Raw genomic sequence first — 16,841 nt, forward strand, 5'->3', positions numbered from 1 at the left:
TTGTTAAGCCTCATTTTGCACAGCACTATTGTCAGTCCTACCTGCAGACTTTAGAGTGTATTAATCAACACTTCAATAAACACACGCACTACGCACCCATTAAGTCACTTTTTTATATTTTTGAATAGCCAGCCCAGAGGCTTATCATCTGAGTGAACAAACAACACGCCTATCAGCATTATTTCACTCTAGGCGCCTTTATAATACAGTAGGAACACAAAGTTAGGCACATAACCTTGCTGTGTCAATCTTGAAAATATTGCTGAAAGGGTCCAGACTTTTTCAAACCATAACCTTCATTATCTGCCGATAAGACACCGTCAGTATATGTATATTTTAGATGATAAGTGACAAAATGTTGCAATTCAGAAATACCAGAGATATCTTTGTGGTCATATAGAGGCAGTGTCGTCTTTGGGCTATTTGTCCACCAGAGAGCACTGACAAGTTTGATTTTCAAGTGTGAAATGTCCTGCCTACAATTTGATCACAATCATCATGACCAAGTTAACGGATCATTATCAAACATCTTTGTGTGATGCGTAGTTGAAACAAATTTAAGTCTATTATTTGTCATCAGATATATTGTTGGTACATGTTGTTGGTAGAGCTTTATTTGATACATTTGTGTAACACAAAACATCTGCTTTTTTCTTTTTTAATGTTTATTTTTAAACTATGACAGGATACTGCTTCCTGTTGCGTTCTGTGCCTAGTTGTCATGAAGATGAATCCGCTGACACTGCAAGCTCATTAGCTGTTATGGTTTTAGGATTTAGCCCTTTTGAGACTTGTAAAAGCTACTACTATCCTATTACTGTTATACATCTACTTGCAGCTAATATTGAATATGACAAAATGTCAAAAATAGACTACTTTCATTTGGGACTAATTTAGATCAATTTAGACACTGAAATATGTGGTCACCCCCGAATACCTGTAATTTGAAAGAAAATCAATCAGATTCGTTTTAAGATTTCTCTTTACTGTCAAATAAAAAAATTATAATAAAAATTGTGGCAGAATGTTTTTTTTCTACCTCATTTAACAATTTTTCAATTTGTTCAAAGATATCAGAAAAAGGCACATCCCATCAGTGTTCATTTAAAATAATCAAATTACTAATTCTGTTTTGTGTTTTCAAATTAAATTCCACATTTTATACGATTGAGATAGTAGGCCTATGTGGTAATTTTGTGTAGTTTCTCACCACCTTGGTTTTTATTTCTCCCACATGACTTGAACGCACCACAGTATCTTTAGCATGAACTCCCCATCGTCTCTTCATATCCCACAATCCTGTTCGGTGTGTCTTCGCTGCTGTTAGAGATCAGCTGAGCGTCGCTGCAGTGAGTCCAGCGGCTCGGGTCCGCTCGGTGTTTCTCTGCTCGGGCCCGGACATCTTTTAAAAAACACTGATCGACCGGAGACGGGGATTTTTATTTTACCCGCCGCAAGAATGTGACTCTTTCATGTATCCGGTTTTTGGTTTTTAACTCCGTAAAATGGTCCGCTGATCGAGTAGAGGAATTGATCACGTTTTTTATTTATTTATTAGTATTTCGTTCCTCATCTGTCCCCTCAGTGCGGAAAACACCTGGACCGGTCTCAGGGAAACCGTGCGGGGTTAGGAGGAGATTCCAGGGTTTTTACAATATATAATATGTCCAGGCGAAAACAGAACAATCCCTTCAAAGTTGACTGTAGGTATTCCAGGTATTGTCCATGTCACGTCCATTATCCGTATGTACATCTTGTAGCATGCAGATGCGTTAAACCAAAGCAAGCCTTCAGTGGACACCATCACATACTCTTATGCATATACACAGTATATTGTTTCAGCAGCTGATGTTCAAATGTTATACATATGTTATTTAGTCATAAAAAGCATGTCTTCTTGTTAGTGGTTGTGGTGGATATGATACTTTGATTTGCAGTTTGTTTGACAATGCAGCACATTCGTTTGTTTCCCATTTCTCTTAATTTGTCCAAGTAGTAGTTGCTATAGCTACACGTGTATGATCACTAAAAATACTGAAATTAAGTAAGTGCACAGCAACACTCATTGTCTAAATCAAACTCCAGGTAAATGCAATAGAATACAAAAAAAAAAGATTAGTTATTGTATAATTTTTTTTAAACTTGGATTAGCATATCAATGGTAATACTTAAATTCCTTGAAAGTGTCTGTCATTATTTTTGACAAATTCGACAATTGATATTGATAATGTGTTATTGTACTCATCACCTTGATTTCCTTTTAAATTGTGCAAAGTTTCAGATGCATGGTGGGGGGGTAGTAGCTTATATCACTATGTGTATGTCTTGCTAGAAGACTGGTGCGAAAGAAGCCCTGTGATGGTGTCTTTCTTCATTTCAGAGCTTTGGGCTAGTAATGTCTCTGGGTTTGGTTTTAAGCTGTCATTTAGAAAAAACACACATGTCGGGATTTGATCAACGGCAGATCTGTAGTGAACCTCAATAGCATATTGTAAACGCTGATCAGAAGGGACAAGCATTTCTGTTTCACACTGCATGCTGTCAATTTATTTGATCTGACATCTCAGTTCCAGCACATGATGACACGAAAGCAATACAAAGCATTAGATATTTGACTTTTAATCAAATGTTCAAATACTTTGGTTCCAGCTTTTCAAATGTGTGAATATGGAAGATTAGTCCATAATCAAAAAAATCATTATTTGCAGCCACGTCAAGCACACAAGCTATTTAAAATCTGTGCACTTGCCCTGCACTGTAAGATGACAGTTGTTGATGAATGTATGTTGTGTCCTTTTCTACAACTTAAGAAGGAGATGTATTAATTGCTACTATAAGTTTTGTTTTGACTAACACATCTCTGTTTGTATGCATAGCTCACCCACATATTGCCAGTGGCACTACGCTGAACTGAACAATTTTACATTGTAATGAAATATTGCCATACAAATTTGCAAAGTTAACTTTAATCAAACTAAGAAATACCTTGGAGACTTCGGATGTGAATAACCTACTAGTGGTTTCCCCCCCCCTCCCTTTTGGTGTACATCATGCTGACTTCTTGAACACGCCTCAGTCCACAGTAGGGGATTGTCTAGTGTAATCTTCTGAAGTTATGTATGTGCAGCCCTTCTTTCGTTTAAACTGCTGTTGAAATCTCGCGACTGCAGTAATCCCTGCAGGCTAATGGGCTCATTTGCTGCTCTGTAGCGCTTCTACAAGAGTCAAGAGCGGGAGCTGAACCCCTCAGGAGGTTCTGGAGCAGTGTAATGCTGGCGTGTGTTAGTGCACTGCTCCTCATGCTGTGACAAATCCCAAGACATTTTGGGGATCTGACAAGCTGTGCCTCCCGCTGTGTCACTGTAGTGCGAGTTCTGGCACTGTGTTCGGCACGTTGACTCTCCTCTGCTCTGCCTTGATTGTTTTACCTGTCTTTTCTTGTGAGCTATGAATTGCATGCTCAGAGCTGTCCCCCCCCCCCCCGAGAGAGTCAGAGCAGAGAGACAGACAGACTGACAGACCAGACAGGCAGGGAGACAGTCTGACAGGCGGGCGGGCTGATTACACACACACAAAGAAGAACACACACACACACACACACACACACACACACACAGAGGGAATTCCAGACAATAATACAACAGGGCTGTCTGTCTAGCTTTGAGTTCCTCCTTGAGTGTGATGTATAACAACAGCATTGTATAAAAGTTAATAAGATCTGAAGGTGGTGTATGCTTTATGGAGAGAAGTGTCTTTGTCCTTGAGGCGGACAGTTTATAGACAGTTAAAGTGCATGTAGGCCTTTTACTGTAAACATTCAGAACAACTTTGTTTCTCCAAGCATGTTTTCTCCCAAGTTAGCTCAGCACAAATGTGTCTTGAACATCTGTGATGGCTTTGTGCTTTGACAGTGGGGCTGTATTAAAATCCCAATAGGAATGTCAATATTACTTTTCAGTTGATCAAGGAGGGGCACTTAGGTATATATCAGGGGCCACACTAGTGGAAATCTCCTGCGAATAGAAAAATGGTTAATCCCTTTGCCTTCTTCTTTGTAACATTATCTCATCAGTTAATTAGAGTGAGAATTGATCATATGTCTGGACCACCATCCTCGCTGTCCTGCGTGTGTGTGTGTGAGAATATGCAAGACAGGGGCCCCAGCACTTCCTGCAGAGTCAGACGATGTTGTGTGTCTGCATGTGTGTGTTTTTGGTGTCTGAAAAGAAGAAGGAGGGGGCTTTGAATTCAACAGGACCCCCATTGCTTGGTGTTTGAGTAGAGTTTTGGCATTCTGTCTTTTGTCTGTTTTGTTTTGAGCACTGCCCCTCCACCCCCCACTGCCATCATCCCCCCCGCCCCCCACACCACCCTCCTCTCTCCCTCTTCTGTGTCTGTTGGCTGATGAGTTTGTCTCTTTGTCTGGATTCAGTCAGACACTGCGTCACCTCCTGCCTACAGACACACAGACTCAGAGATAACATCACAGTGGCAGAGACTGAGGGAGGGAGGATGGGGGAGTGAGGAGAGACAGATGTACAGACAGAACCCTAGCAGTGGGGGGATGGGTATCTCTCACACATCAATCATTGGCTATGCGCTGTGAAGCCAGCTTGTTGTAGTAGTTCATAGTTCAATACTCAGACCCACTCTACCAGTGCTAATGAATGCTTTGGTTTCAAAGGGGAAAAGGGCCCAAAGTGCGTCACATACTAACTTCTCGCCAGTAGTGAAACTGTGTGTGTGTGTGTGTGTGTGTGTGTGTGTGTGTGTGTGTGTGTGTGTGTGTGTGTGTGTGTGTGTGTGTGTGTGTGTGTGTGTGTGTGTGTGTGTGTGTGTGGTGTGTGTGTGTGTGTGTGTGGGTGTGTGTGTGTGTGTGTTGGTGTGTTGTGTGGTGTGTGTGTGTGTGTGTGTGGTGTGTGTGTGTGTGTGTGTGTGTGTGTGTGTGTGTGTGTGTGTGTGTGTGTGTGTGTGTGTGTGTGTGGTGTGTGTGTGTGTGTGTGTGTGTGTGTGGTGGTGTGTGTGTGTGGTGTGTGTGTGTGTGTGTGTGTGTGGTGTGTGTGTGTTGTGTGTGGTGTGTGTGTGTGTGTGTGTGTGTGTGTGTGTGTGTGTGGTATTGCATTGCTTGCGCGCGCTCGCAAGCAATACCTCAGGATTGTGACGGGGGCTGTAATTACTTGGTGTCAGTCCTCAGGGGTACTCAAGTCAGGATCTCTCTCCCATCTCTGATCTGAGATAACAGGGATAGAAGACACGGGGGAAGAACATTGGATTTAAGATGCCATTAATTTGATCTGCAGTGGGATGTTCTTGTGTGCATGCCAGAGAAGCTTTCAACAGAACTGTCTTCAATGAAGCTGTGTTGGCAGTTAAATACAGGTTTGCTCAGGGTCAAGTGTGATAATGGAACAAGTGCAAGATTTCTTTCCAGAAACCTAAAACCAACAAAACATAGTGTCATCACGAGGAGTTAATTGACCAACATATTATCTTCAGGGTATGAAGCGTTATCCTCCCCCTCAGAGCTGATGGTATAGATATGGAAGTAGTCAGAGCTACACACAAGCAGGGAGGACAGAGGGCGAGCCAGGCTGTTCAGTGTGTGGGTGGTACTGAGAGAGAGTGAGAGAAACACACGGAGCAGCAAGGCAGCTAGCTAGGGGAAAAGAGTGCAGGCTGCTTCCCCCGTGGGACTGCAGCATAGCTGTGGAACAGAGCTAGCATGTCTCTGCGAGTGTATATGTGTGTGAAAAAGTGGGGGTTGGGATGCAAATTAAGCTAATGTGTGTGTGCACATATATGTCAGTGGGCTCTGGCTTAGCATTCATTATGTTTCAGTGCGGGGTTGTTGATATAAAAGCAGCCAAATCGGGGAAAATGCATTCTTGTAGTGCACGCAAAAAAGTAGAATTGTATAAATAATTCACTATCTGGCACAGTGTTTTTTATTTCGTGGGTGGACTATGCTGTTCTGATGATAGGTTCCACTTCCTGTCGCCACCATTTTGTATTATTGTAATCATTTCTACCATTGTATTATAGCAAAGTGTTCTGAGAGGCTCTTTGTATGTGAGTGGACAAATCCTGAACTGTGAGCTGTAGGCGAAGCACTAGTTCGGAAAAAGTCATACCTTCTTGTGGTATGCCCTGACAGTAGATGCTGTCTCTTTGTACAGTATGTTGCTATGGAGATAAAGCAATCATGCTGCATACATTATATGGGTGAAAAGGTGGATATTCTATTTTTAAAACAGACACAATTCATTGAAATATAAATATTCTAATCAACATATCTTTGGAAATCATGTTTTTGGTGAACCCAATCCCTCAATGGGAGGTCCTGCCACCATGGTGCAAAGTCATACTAGCGCCTGTCTGTCTGTACACAGACACACTTATGTTCTTCCTGCATGGTTCACTGTGCTCAGGAAATTGTAGTTTATTTTCATACAAAGACCAGCTTGAACAACGTGAAACCTGATAGACGGGCTTGGTGTCTTATTTATGTCCTCCTCACCTTTTGATGCACATGCAAACATAAAAAACAATTATTATTTCCACATCTTTAGCCCGTCCCACTGGTTTCAACTGCAAAACTGACTTGCAGTTCCTGGAATTGTATTATTGATTGGTGGAAACATTCATTCATTGTTATTTCAACGACCAATACCAAGGCTCTTCTTAAACAAAGACATGTATTTATATGTCGAAAAATCGTTTATATATGTGCTATATAAATAAAACTTGATTTGATTTATATTGCATTGTATTTATATTGTCTATATTGTCAGCATTTGATTTGAGGGTGTTAAATATATATTGTGATGTAATTCTTGAACACCAACTGTATAGACAATCACAGCACTTTTTCTCATTGACGCAAAAGCAAAAGAAGTTCCATGTTGAATATTGCTCATTTGCTCTTATAGACCCAGAGATGTTAATGCATAGACACCACATGACGACAAAATTGCTGATGTCAGGAAACTCATATTGTCTAATGGCCCCTTAGCTGTTCTGAAATCAATGTAAACCACTTCCCCCTGTGGCTCATTGTTTGTTTGAAACGGTAACTATATATACTGTACCTGGCTATATGTAATAAAATAGGCCAAAAAATTGCAATCATTCACTGAAAACATATAGTCATTCTTCGCCAATTAAATGGGTTCTTCTTTAGCTGAAGCTAAGCAGCAAATCATAATTAAGGACCGTAAATGTTACTTTTATAAACGGTCATATTCCGCACCCACATCAGTTAACCAGGTTTGTTACTGACTGAGGCTTTCCTTCTCTCTCCAGGGCCATTTCACACTTTAGGCCTCACAGGACTTCAGCACACTATTAACATGGACGGCAGGGACGAATTCACCGAAGGCAGTGAATGCTGCAGCAACAATTCCCAGGAAGTACAAGAGCAGGATAGCATCTCAGGTAAAGGATGAAGGGCCGGGGCAGGGGAGCACTGGAGGGACTCTGTGGGACGTCCTGGGACTGAGGGGCGTTAGTGAGAGTAAGCCCTGCTCTGTGTTCTGTGTCTGTCTGTATTGATAGGGATGTGTTTGCCTCCATAGAAGACAGCGATAGTGACCTTGACAACCACGGTGAAGACTCGTCCTCCAACACCTCCGCTGACGACCACATGTCCACCAAGAGAACGCAGTGCCGCCTTCAAGGAGCGGGGGTCAAAGAGGTGAGGGAGGGGGGCAAATCCTGGTTTAAAGTGGTATTGTTTATGCCTTTGACAGTATTTTAAAGTGTCTAGTTTAAATATATGTTACAATATAGGCCTTCACTGTACTGAGAAGTTGGTGGTGTTGCTGCATGTACATACAAACTCCAGAGAGCTATATTATTGACATGGATCGGATCTGCTCTGTGTCACAGTGTAGGGGTCTAGCTTCCATTTGGGAAACAAGGCACATCACATGTGGCAAGACTGTTGGCTGTGAAAATGTAGAACTTAATCTCTCATCCCCCAGCAGTGCCTGAAACAGCAGTTGATGTGAATATTCATTTGGATATGGATCTGTGTAGGAAAACATACCACTGTATTTGATGGGTTTTGCTTAAGTTACTGCGCAAGTATATCGTATTTTACTAACTGTGGATTCACAGATAGTGAATATTAAGTTATATTAGATTCAAGAATGGCAGAAATCATGGATCTTTTCTATGTTCTATGTCATATTAAACTGAATATCTTTAGGATTTGGACTCACAAAACAGGACTTATAAAGACATCACCTCAGGCTTTGAAAAACTTTGATGGACATTTGCCACAATGTTTGACATTTATTGGACCAAACCAATAATTGAGAAAATACTTAATTAGCAAATTAATCAATACAATTTAAAAAATAATCTGTATTTGCAGCCCTCGTTGCATACATGTTCATGCTAAGAAAAAATGCAGATCATTTGAATGAATTACTTTGGGTATAGAAACAGGAAGTGCTGATATCTCGTACATCTGACATTTACACAATGTTTCCTTTTTATTAGACCATCCATTAAAACAGTGAAACACAAACTGTGTTTCAAGAAGTTGTACGGCAGTGTGCAGATATATATTCAAGATCTTATTTTGACCATAAGATCTTTATTTGTTAAATCATCTTCAACATCTCGATCGTTAGGTTCATATCAAATTGGTATACGAGGTATTTATAAGTAGCAGGAACCATCTCTGTAGTCTGTGGGATGTGACAACTTGTGACAAAGTATCCGCCTACGCAATAAAGAAAATGGCAAGCACTTTCATTTAATGGACTTGAACAGAACACCCCTGGTATCAGCCAATATGTTTTGTGCGCAAACCTTCTGTTTGAAAATGTCCTGCATTTCAGCTTGTGTGTGAGTCACATCTGTGACAGCATACAGCATCAAGTCACTGTTAATGAATCACTGGGGGTTTGTGGGAAATGTTGCTTAATCACGCTCTCAACACATCTCCATATACCACTTGTAGAAACGCTCCAGCTAGAAACATAAAGTGAGAAGTGACTCCACAAAGAAAAAAAAGAAAAAAAATGTGCCGTGCTTTTAAGAATCCATCGTGTTATGTTTATAATCAGTTGTCGGCATACTAAGTTCCAAAGAGGAGGATGTACTTTGCTTTTGAATTCTAATAAGTTACACATTAACACATAATTACTTTCTGGCATTTATTGACTTTGCGGAAAACAGCGGAAACACCGCTGAAAAGTACAAAGTTAAAGATGGCAGTGCAAACGTCATCAGAGTTCAAAACAGATTACTGCCAATTTATATATTAAAAGTATTTCAATATAACTTGAATTAAGATCAATCTGAGCAACAGAAAGACTGTTTTATCCAAACAAGCTTTTTACCCACAGAATTATTTGTGATTGTAATTCCATTTCATTTTCCCTCTTTTGTTGTTTTGTAATGTAAACTCGTTCTGCATATAGCAATGGTTTTTCTCCTGACATGTTTTTAATGGTGCTTGTTTTCTTCAGGAGAGCGAGGAAGGGGGAGACAACTGCATCAACTTTGTGTGTCCGCTCTGCTCGCTGGACTTCAGCAGCCCTGAGAAGCTCATCTCCCATGTCTACCAGGTGAAAACAACACTGTCTCGCCTGTCCTAATATAGTACAGAGCCATGGGAAAAAACAGCTTTACACCCCTCAGTCCAGTCTGTTTCTATAAGCTGGAGGTGGGCTGTAACCTTTAAAGCCCCTAAGTGGCTTCCAGCATCAGTACAGCACTCAACTGTATGATATAGTGCTTACTATGTCATGTGACTGCCTAGGAGTCTCACACTTCAAAAATATTCATTCATTTTACTGGACTCCACACCTTTCTCTGTCCTTTGTTTATGTGATCACTTAATATTCAGGAGCTGAGTTATACCTTGCAGAATGCTGACACTCAACCATGTTCATATCTTTTTGCAAATGGCGGGCATTTTGTGGTTGTTGTTGCTAAAGATGCTATCAGATGAGTGTAATGTTGAGCAATTACGACAGCGTCTCCCTCAGTCTGCATTCTTGGCACTGAAGATCATATTTAAATGCTTCTCAAATAATTGTATTTCTAACATATTTAAATGTTGTTATACTCGTAGACTTTATAAAATAAAAGGTTAAGCAGCATTAGTGTTCAATTTAGAGCACTAATTAAAAAAGCATTGTGGAAGTTCCCAGGATTTTCAACAGCATTTATGATAAAATGGCAACTTAACATGCTTATATCATGCAGATTACTGTACAAAACGCTCCCATACCATCAAATAAGATTATTATTTTTACCATTCCTCAAAATAGATTTGATACGAATAATATACACATTTTCAATATTTGATCAATTTGAATAATTCACTATCTACAGTTTGAAATATGTTGAATGAGTCCATTCATTTTGTATGTGGTGTACTTTAAATGTCCTTTTCTTTCCCAGTTCCATGTTCTGATCTTGTTTTGCTGTCGTTAACAGCACACCAGTATGATGAGCAGCAGTAAGAGCTACGTGTGCCCGGTGTGTGGGCGCGCCCTGAGTTCGCCTGGCTCGCTCGGGCGCCATCTTCTCATCCACTCCGAGGACCGCCTGTCCAACTGCGCTGTCTGCGGGGCGCGCTTCACAGACACCAACAACTTTGACAGGTTTGGCTCATCTCCATAGAATCGCTAGTCTTTAATCCCCATTGCTTTCATATTTAAAAATAAACCATATATTTAGATGTTTTATTATTATAGCCCCAAAGTGTTTCTATTTGATTTTAAATTAATTACATCTCTATCAAAAATGACGCTGTTCTATGTCAAACATTTTAGGTCAGTTGCTTCCACAGCTATCGAGTAAATGAATTAATAATAAAAATCAATAATTCAAAATGCAGTTTTACAGTTTTGCTGCTGCTCTTTTCTATAGATCTTTAAACCTTTCAACAAGATCTAAGGGTTCAGTAAGCTTCAGATTATTTAGCAACCTACTACAAAGGCAGCAGACCTCATTGATTTAGCAGGAGGAACTATTTTAAATAGCGCAGTAAAACATTTTTATATAATTGTTAGAATCTGTTAGAAATCCTTGAAAGACGTAAGTAGGTTTTAATAAAAATGTTGATTAAAAGGTGTAGAGAACTTTCTGAAAATGAAGTGATAATTAGTCTTACATTCAGCATGTTCCAACACAATGGAGCTGTGCTTCTCAAAGTAAGAGATCAGGCAGGAGGCAGAGCATGAGGGATGAATATAATTAGTACTGCTTTGACAGATTTAATGGAAGTAAACATGCAAGTTGCTTAGCAACTACCATTATGTTTCAGATTTGGACAGCACTGGCAAGGTCAGGACATGTAATCTAAAATGTAATGTGAAAAATCACGACCTATAATTATAGACCTATACTTATAGTCAGATGTAACTGCAAATAAAACACCATAAGTATAAACTGAGCGCTGATGGTGATGGAGTGTATTTATATGAGCTGTGAATAAAGGAAGATTTAAAGCACCTGTTAGGAAGATGTGTTATACGGTAGCAGTATGCTAAACTCCTCTCTTAGTTAAACGCAGGTCACGAGGCATATTGCCTACCTCATCGCTCAGATAAATAGTTGGGAAAGCATCAGAACAGGATGAAGCCAGAATAACTTGAGTCTAAGAATATATAACCATACGGACCAGGTGGTCCTAACAAGCTGTTGGCATGAATACAAGCAACAGAAAATGTAAAGTGTATTTTTTCTCATTTATATTGCAAGCTGAATATTCCAAACAATACAAGCTGTTATTCGACAAATCGTTGTATTTATCAGCCTTTGATGCAGACTGGTGATAGTAACTAGGATACAGGACTTAGAACAGAATTGATCAAAGAGAGCAGCAAATGTGCCCTGATGTGCCTTCAGAGCTGAACATGAGCAAAGAAATGGAGAAAATAAAAAAACAATAACATAACATTCACCTTTTTAAGCTGTATAAATGTAATTATAGAATTGTGTCAACTGAGGCAAGTGAAAGAAAACACACCAACATAAAAGGATGCAGTGATCAGGACGTCAGATTAAGAAAGGAGAAAATATGTATCAGAGCCTAATGCTTCTTAGAGAGCCTCAAGGCACAAGTAACCAGCTATTTATTTATTTACTGTGTTGTTTTCTTAGGGAGAAGCTGAAAGATGTCATCGACACCTCCAGGATGGATCTGATGGACGGGCGGGACACGTGCTCCATGTCCCTCTCCAGCAGCCCCATGAACAGCCCGGACCACGCAGCAGGGCCCAGCCCCAGCTCCTGTCAGGGCCCCCCCCCCATGTCAGGCCCCTGACCCCAACATGTGTCAAGCCCATCACACCTGCCAGGCTCCAGACCACCACCCCAGCCAGTGCCACGGCCCCCGGCAGTGTCAGGGCCTGGGACCCTGCGTGGGCTCTGACCAAGGACCCTCCTTTCCCTCTCTGCCCGACAGCCTCCTCTCTGACGGGCCCTCACTGGGGTCCATCCCCGACGCTCTGAACTCCTCCCCCCCAGGCTTCCCTCCCATCTCAGACATCCTGAGCCCCATGCCGGTGTATCCCGCCGGAGTTCTTCTGGTGTGCAACAGCTGCATCGCCTACCAGCAGCTGATGGAGGCTCAGTCTCCCATGCGAAAATGGGCCCTGCGTAGGAAGAACGAGCCCGTGGAGGCCCGCATGTATCGACTGGAGCGCGAGCGCACGGCGAAGAAGAACAAGCGGGCGTGCGAGTCGGAGGACGAGAGGGAAGTCAGGAGGCTGCGGGACCGCGAGGCCAAGCGCATGCAGAGGATGCAGGAGTCCGAGGACCAGCGGTCGCGCAGGCTGCAAAGAGACAGGGAGGCCATGCGCATGAAAAGAGCCAATGAGACGCCGGAGAAGAGGCAGGCCAGGCTGATCCGAGAGAGGGAGGCCAAGAGGATCAAGAGGCGGCTGGAGAAGATTGACCCCGCCCTGAGGACACAGATCGAGCACGACCCAGCGGCCATGGCTGCCCTCACAGCAGACATGAGTCTCTTCCAGTTCCCCTGCCCCATGCCGGTCCCTTCCATGGATAACGGTCTGTTCATGAAGATGCCCTAATGGCGGAAAAACATCGGGCCTCTAGCAGCGACTATAGCCGCTTTCACACCAAGTACTTAGCTGGTACTTGTCCCTGGTACTTGTTCCCACCGAACTCTTTAGTCGCTCGAACTGTCCTAGTAGATCGCGTTCTCACCGGAATAAGTCCCTGAGGGAGGATTAGGCAAATGAAGCCGCTGACGTCACTTCTTCTTCTTCTGCTTTGGGTTCACAAAACTTTTACGGGGTTGTTTTGCAATTCGCCCAGCCAATCAGAAATTGTTAGTGTGGCCGACACACCCACGAACCATTTCCTCCTCAGGAAAGTACTACCTCTCTAGCAGGGACTATCTGGGGGTTCAAAGGTTTGCGTGAACTAGGGACTAGTTCCAGACCTTTTTGGTGTTAAACCAAATCTCCCCCCCTATCGGCCTAGTTCGGGGGGAAAAGTACTCCGGTGTGAAAGCGCCTATTAACTCTGCCCTTTGGTCACAGTGAACCATTCCTCGCTGGTTTACCTCCAGCTTCTTCTGTGTCGCACAGACTAACTGCTTTGTTGAATACAGCAAAAACGTTTTCAATTTCTAATTTATTACAGTATAGAAAGCCTTGGGAACAGGGTTGAGAATGTTTCATATTGTATGGATGAGAGCATGTTGTAAAGAGATTTATCTGTTGGTCAGAGGGCTAACATGTTAACATAGTTCATTCTAGTAGGAGCAGTTATACTTCCTTTGATGGGGAAAAAATTGTCTTTTTGCACATGGACCCTCAGTGACAGGAGTGGGGACTTTGTAGCCGCAGGCAGCCCCCCCCCCCCCCCCCCCCCCTCGTATACCAGCCCAGTGACTTGGGTTTACTGGTAGCTACACCTCTCTCTCTTTCCAAGCTGCCGCCCTGGGAAATTCATATTCAGTCAAACTCTTCTACCTCAGCTGTCTCGTGGCTTACTGCGCTCCACCTCCAAGCTTCCAAAGCTCTTCATGTACTGGACAGAGGGTCTGGGATATTTCCCACGATAACAGTGTTTCGTTGATCACTCAGGCAATTTAATAGGACACAAACATTCACTGGAGCAACTGATTTAAAATCACAGCAGTTCCACATTTCCTAGGTTTGATAGAAATGCTACTTCACAGGAAATTGAATGTTTTGTCCTATTGAACACGCCGAGTGTGGAGCATCATTCCCCCTCGCCTCCTGAGTCGTACAACTTGATGCATTTGTCTCTTTACATTTGCAAATATTTTTCCCTACGTCGTTACACTCCAAATATTATGCCAATGTCATTTCTTTTTTTTACCTTTTCTGTTACAAAGCTTTTCCAAGGCTCATAAAACTTCTGTCTGTGCTGCTGTTATTGTACTGTACAATACATTAGTTACCTCTTATATATTTCCACATTAAGGAATAATGTGCTAAAAAGTTCCATCTAGTGTTCACAATGTTCATAAAATGATACTTTACTTGAATTCTGCCCACAAGTACACATTGGTTTTCCTCATGCGTAAATAACAACATCAAATGTGTAATTATTTACAGGATCATACACAAATAATGCCTCCTCTGCATGTGATGTTTTACCTCCAGTAAACGTGAGCTGTACCACTGGGGTTATTTTATATCCTCCATCAGCTAAATTGATGGAAGCTATTTATTGATTCATATAAGGAACAGATTTTAAACTTGTGTACCTGTTTTTTATATTTTGATCCCGACCATTACTGAGCACTGGGGCTAATCTCATGATACATACAGCCCATACTGGGAGAGAGATTTTTATTACTTCATTAACCTCATTCCAGCACATATTTATGCAATATGATGTGAATATATTTTTATTGTGAAAATGTTTTGGGTTATTTTGTTACTGTCAGTGGTATAAAATGTTTTAATTAGAGGCCATGTCTGGATATTACTTGTTTAATTTCCTGCCTGTAAGGTTACCTCCAGTTTTCTGAACTTCACCAGATGTAAACATTTACAATAAGCAGTTTCTGAAATATTCTCCAAAGAATATCAGAGACACGGTTCTGTTTGAGTCACTCCTAGACAAGAGTCCATCTACCTGGCTGTTTGTCACAGCAAATTTAACAAAGAGGTAAAAAAGAATACGGGATATTCTTTGGTTTTATCCTCAGAGGCTTTCCTAGGAGTGCATCAAACCTCTATGCAACAGATGTGTTATTTATTCCAAGGGAGATTAATCCATTTTTCACTGAAACTATGCAGAATGTGACTTCAATGTAAAGAGTTTAGCTTCTCAGGCAATGAACTCAGTGAGGGCTCTGAACCTCGAGATGACACCCTGGTCCATAAGAATCATTTATAGATCTATCTTACGATGTGATAGCAACATTTTTTGGCAGGTTTGTGACTTTTCTAGAGACACTTTGTCTCTGGATATGTGTTTTCTCTTCCTACTTCAGCACATGAAAGCAACAGGGTCTCACTGCCATCCGATTCATGACATACCGAGGCTTCAGGTGTCATTATTTCTCTCTTCTCTCACACTATGAATACTGGGTATTCTCAGAGGTTGCTCTTTCAAATTGCTGTGATCCCCTTTGTCCTGCAGTGGGGGTGACAGAAAACGGTGGCGCCTGTGGTCTGACATATTATTGCAGAGGAAGTACTCTGAAGTGGTGCTGGTGTTTTATGAGCAGCTCTCTCAGAATGGATTAGGTAAGCACTGCATGTCGTGAAACTGCACTTGTCCTAGAATGGTTCGATATGAGCTTGTGTTCTACTGTTAGTTTATGCCTGCCTGTTTTTTAGTTTATTCAAAAGAAAAATGTTGTCAAAAAAAAGAAAATGTTGGCCTTTCTATATTAATTCTATCAGGATTTCCTCTCAATGTCCATGTTTACAAAACAAATGTCTGAACAAAGGCCAAATGAATGAGCTAACTGCTAATGGGAACATTCATGCTTGCTGCGATATCAATGCATTCTGACTGGATGCCATCCTGTTACTGGAGTAACAGATGTACAGATCATGATGAAACCTGGTGAAGAATGTGGAAATAAACATTAACTTTACTATAATGGTATTGTCCAGTCTCGCTTCTCTCATTTTGCTTTATACACACAAATGCACAATGGATTTGAATGGAGACGATGACCAAGCATTTCTTTAACAAGGTGTTCTCTTAAAATGCAAAGGGTAGGTGGAGTTTAACGTTAAATGTTTAAGAATACTTATGCTTTACTTTTTGTTTGTGGTCTTTCTGAGGTTCTAGTCCACGAAATCTAAAATAAATAGAGAAACATGGCAGGTTTTGGGGAATAAAATAATGCATGAAAATTAAGTCACCATGAAATACTTACAGCTTAGTAGACATTTAAATGCCACAGTTGTTTACTTTGAAAACCGTCCATCTGATTGTTTACATTTTGAAAATGTTTAGACAATTGCAAGTAGCGCAATTTTAACCATGGCTTTCTTTAAATTGGTTCAATTTCAATAACTTGAAGTACATTTTTTTTTAAATTGACATGATTTTTGAGATCAGATATCAAAACCAAATATAAATCAAGTTTTGTAAATCCCACCACTTAAAATTATCTGAACATTGCGGATCAAAATATAATTTTCATATTTCAATGCTATATACTTGGTGACATTTAATATATAGTAGTGGTTAGATTTGTATTACATTGAGTTGCTTATAAGACTCAAGTTACTATACATTAAATGCATTTGCCAGCTGTACTTGAAACTGTAAAGATCAAGTTTTGACATTCAAATCTAATTGAAACTCCCTAACCCCGTATTAAGAAGCTGAATGAATTCCCCCAT

General features: G+C 41.1%; 1 protein-coding gene across 1 annotated transcript; it reads left to right on the forward strand.

The window, feature by feature from the left end:
- Positions 1 to 1,120: 1,120 nt before the first annotated feature.
- On the forward strand, positions 1,121 to 16,092 carry LOC117533292 (zinc finger protein 821). The gene is given in 7 exon segments (XM_034196953.1): positions 1,121 to 1,703; positions 7,303 to 7,434; positions 7,575 to 7,693; positions 9,483 to 9,581; positions 10,459 to 10,625; positions 12,130 to 12,268; positions 12,270 to 16,092. Coding segments are annotated over 7 exon segments (1,488 nt in total). The 5' UTR covers positions 1,121 to 1,663; the 3' UTR covers positions 13,062 to 16,092.
- The last annotated feature ends 749 nt before the right edge of the window (positions 16,093 to 16,841 follow it).

This window comes from Gymnodraco acuticeps, unplaced genomic scaffold (genome assembly GCF_902827175.1).
Source record: "Gymnodraco acuticeps unplaced genomic scaffold, fGymAcu1.1, whole genome shotgun sequence".
Lineage (NCBI taxonomy): Eukaryota > Metazoa > Chordata > Actinopteri > Perciformes > Bathydraconidae > Gymnodraco > Gymnodraco acuticeps.